At 43.7% G+C, this 2999-nt stretch overlaps 1 protein-coding gene across 1 annotated transcript in view; it reads right to left on the bottom strand.

Moving 5' to 3' along the window:
* The window catches only part of LOC103473446 (prostaglandin G/H synthase 1-like), a 13027-nt gene that overhangs the window by 3075 nt on the left and 6953 nt on the right, over positions 1-2999 (bottom strand). Inside the window, exons 6-9 of the mRNA XM_008423706.2 lie at positions 2083-2264; positions 1862-1945; positions 1327-1573; positions 277-563 (exon numbers count right to left, since the gene is read on the bottom strand). Of these exons, the coding sequence (XP_008421928.1) occupies positions 277-563; positions 1327-1573; positions 1862-1945; positions 2083-2264 (800 nt within the window). The remainder of the gene's footprint in view (positions 1-276; positions 564-1326; positions 1574-1861; positions 1946-2082; positions 2265-2999) is intronic.

The following is a 2999-nucleotide window of genomic DNA, read 5'->3' on the forward strand; positions in this document are numbered from 1 at the left end:
AAATTGCCCCTAGGTGTGAGTGTGTGTGTGCATGGTTGTTTGTCCTGTTTGTCTCTGTGTTGCCCTGTGACAGACTGGCGACCTGTCCAGGGTGACCCCTGCCTCTCGTCTGAAATGTTAGCTGGAGATCGGCACCAGCACCCCTCCCGACCCCACTAAGGGACAAGGGTGCAAGAAAATGGATATATATATAATTTTTTATTCTTATGCAATGTGGTCAAGTGCTAAGGAAACCAGTCGGAGGTCGTTTCGACGTTTCCTTCAGATCGTCGTTACCTGGCCAGCAACTTGCCGAGAGAAGGCATCCACCAGTTTCTCCACGCCGTAGTGCGTCAGGACAGACGTGTTGAAGAGGAACTGCGCGTACGTCAGCTCGTCTCCGTCGATGTGGAAGGTGTCGGGCATCAGCGGGTGCCAGTGGTAGAGCTGGCTGAATTCCAGCGCGATGCGGTTCCCGTACTGGAAGTGGGAGTGGAAGAGCAGGGTGGGATCGAACTTGAGCTGCAGCAGGTAGCCGCTCAGGTGCTGCACGTACTCCTCTATCACGATCCGTATGGTCTCGCCTGAAAATCAGACGGACGGTGGTGGTCATCGCAAGTTCTGCACTCTGCATTTAATATAGTAGCTTTATGTGTTTGGAATCTTCTGTTTAATTTTGTAGATTCACTGTGAAAACTGACAACAAAAGTACATAAAATGAAAAAAAAAATAAATAAAAATAATAATAATACTCTAAAGCAGTGTTTCCCCACCCTGGTCCTCTGGGCACACTGCCCTGCATGTTTTAAATATTTCCTGCTTTAACACACCCGATTCAGATGACTGCAGTTCAGGAAAAGCATGTTAATCAGACTTAAATTGAAATCAGGTGTGCTGGAGGAGGAAAACGCATAAAACATACAGGCCGATGCGCCTTGACAACCAGGGTTGGAGAAAAAAACCCCGCAAAAAACTGCTGAACAAGCACATCCTGCTCGCTACTTGGTTCTCACCCAGGAGCAGGAAAGGTGTTTCAGTCTCTGCTAAATGCACAGAAAGCTGCCTGCAGGCAAGAACTGATGCATTTAAAGGCTGTGAATGAAAGGTGAGCAGCAACAGAGTCTGAAAATGAATGTTTTACACCTAACAGATGCAGATGATGAAATCCTGCAAACAAAATCCACAGTCTGTGTTTCTTACTGACCATTCTGAGCTAATCACACCAACAGTAAATAATTATCAAAAGAGCTCACGTCCATGTCATTCAAGGAATAAGGGGCAAATTCGATACGTGAATAATTCTTGTGGACTCTAGAATAAACATGTCTTCCAAAGAGTCGAGCTCACCGATGATGACAAGGCGGGTCGTCTGGAAAAGCTGCTCATCGTCCCAGGTCGGATGCTCTGCTCTCAGGACGTCACAGACTCTGTTGTGCTCCCTGAGCCACAGTGTGGCGTACAAACCCAAACCAGGAAGGAGCCCGAACACCTCCTGACCAATGGCCATCTGTCTCTCCGCCGGGACCCCGGGAGGGTAGCTCATCTTGATGGGAGCATCAGCTACAGATGGAGGGTACATTTCTCCATCGATCAACTGATGGAGAAAAACAGGAATTAATTATGACGCGGTCCATGCTTGGTAATTAGCTTCCCTGTTTCTGGCGACATGACCGTTGCTCAGGATATTTTTTGATCAATGGTACTTGGCTAAGAATCAGGAAAAAATAATTTTGACAAATAGAAAATGAAAACACTGCCCTGAATGTGTTAAAAGACACATTATCATCATATTGGTTCGATGCAAAAGCACCTGGAGATCTGAAACTATTATTTTCTGTTCTGATCTTGTTCCATATGTTAAAGCTAACGCCGCACGTCTCACCTGATATTTCAGTTTTCCGTCTTTGAAAAGCCGGAGGTTGTGCTGACGTTCCAGGTTGTCTCCATAAATGTGGCCCGCATCCACCTGCACGAGTAACAAGATAAAACACGGATTAAATGGAGGGAAATTTAACATACAGCTGACCAAGATCTGATTAAAATACTTTTATGGGTCATAATTTTTATCTTTTCTAAAAGGTTTGTTATTTTTCGCGGACTGACCCCGTGTGACAGAGCCTTGGTGAAGCCCAGACCCATGCGGTTGTAGGTCTTGAAGAACTGGTGGGTGAAGTGCTGAGCAAAGAAAGCAAACATCATATTGGAGCCCTGAGGGTCGGGCCTGAATGTCCTTCTTTTCAGCAGCTTCTCAACCAAAACCTCAGGGTCCGGGAGGCCATTTTGGCCTGAGCAAAATGAGAGAGAGAGAGAAAAAAAAACAAACACAAAGCGTCACACACAACCATATATTTATTGGTTTATTGGCACATTTAAAGTTCTCCTAATAGGTGAGATTGTGAAGACATCTTTCATTCAGAGACTTCTATACATGAACCTTTAATTTATTTTAACCTTAATTTTTCTCTTGTGAAGCTGTTTTTTGTTCTAGATTTGGATGTAAGCTTGGATTTACAGGCACACATCTGCCTCCTGTAGGTTTTGGGTCAAAACTGACTGACATTTGTAGAAATTCATAACTTCATCCACCTTTAAAAAATCTCTCGGTTTCACCTGAAGAGAAGTAACCCTGGTTACACCTTGGATATGGTGTTTTTAAGGTGATGTTCACTGTAGTTTTTGGAATTGTGTCCCATAACTTCAAGGCTGGATTCATTAAACCACAACACATTTTCTCACAAAGTGTTGGGAGATTTTAGCCCATCTTTTCATTTTTCTTTTTGAGCAATATGTTTCGCTCTCAATTTTTTTGAGAGTTTTTATTGGCATCTTGAAAGCCTCCCTGTTTCCTGCTTTCCTTCTCAAAAAAATCTCGGAAAAGTATCCAGTTTTTGTTACGTCACCGTTGTCCCACTTTTTCTCCAAATCTCGATGTCCAATTTTGCTGAAAACAACTGTTCAGATTTGTTAAATCTCTGCAAGATATGGTTTCAGCCAAAGGTTGCAAACAGGGTAAAATATAT

This window comes from Poecilia reticulata, linkage group LG12 (genome assembly GCF_000633615.1).
Source record: "Poecilia reticulata strain Guanapo linkage group LG12, Guppy_female_1.0+MT, whole genome shotgun sequence".
NCBI classification, from domain to species: domain Eukaryota; kingdom Metazoa; phylum Chordata; class Actinopteri; order Cyprinodontiformes; family Poeciliidae; genus Poecilia; species Poecilia reticulata.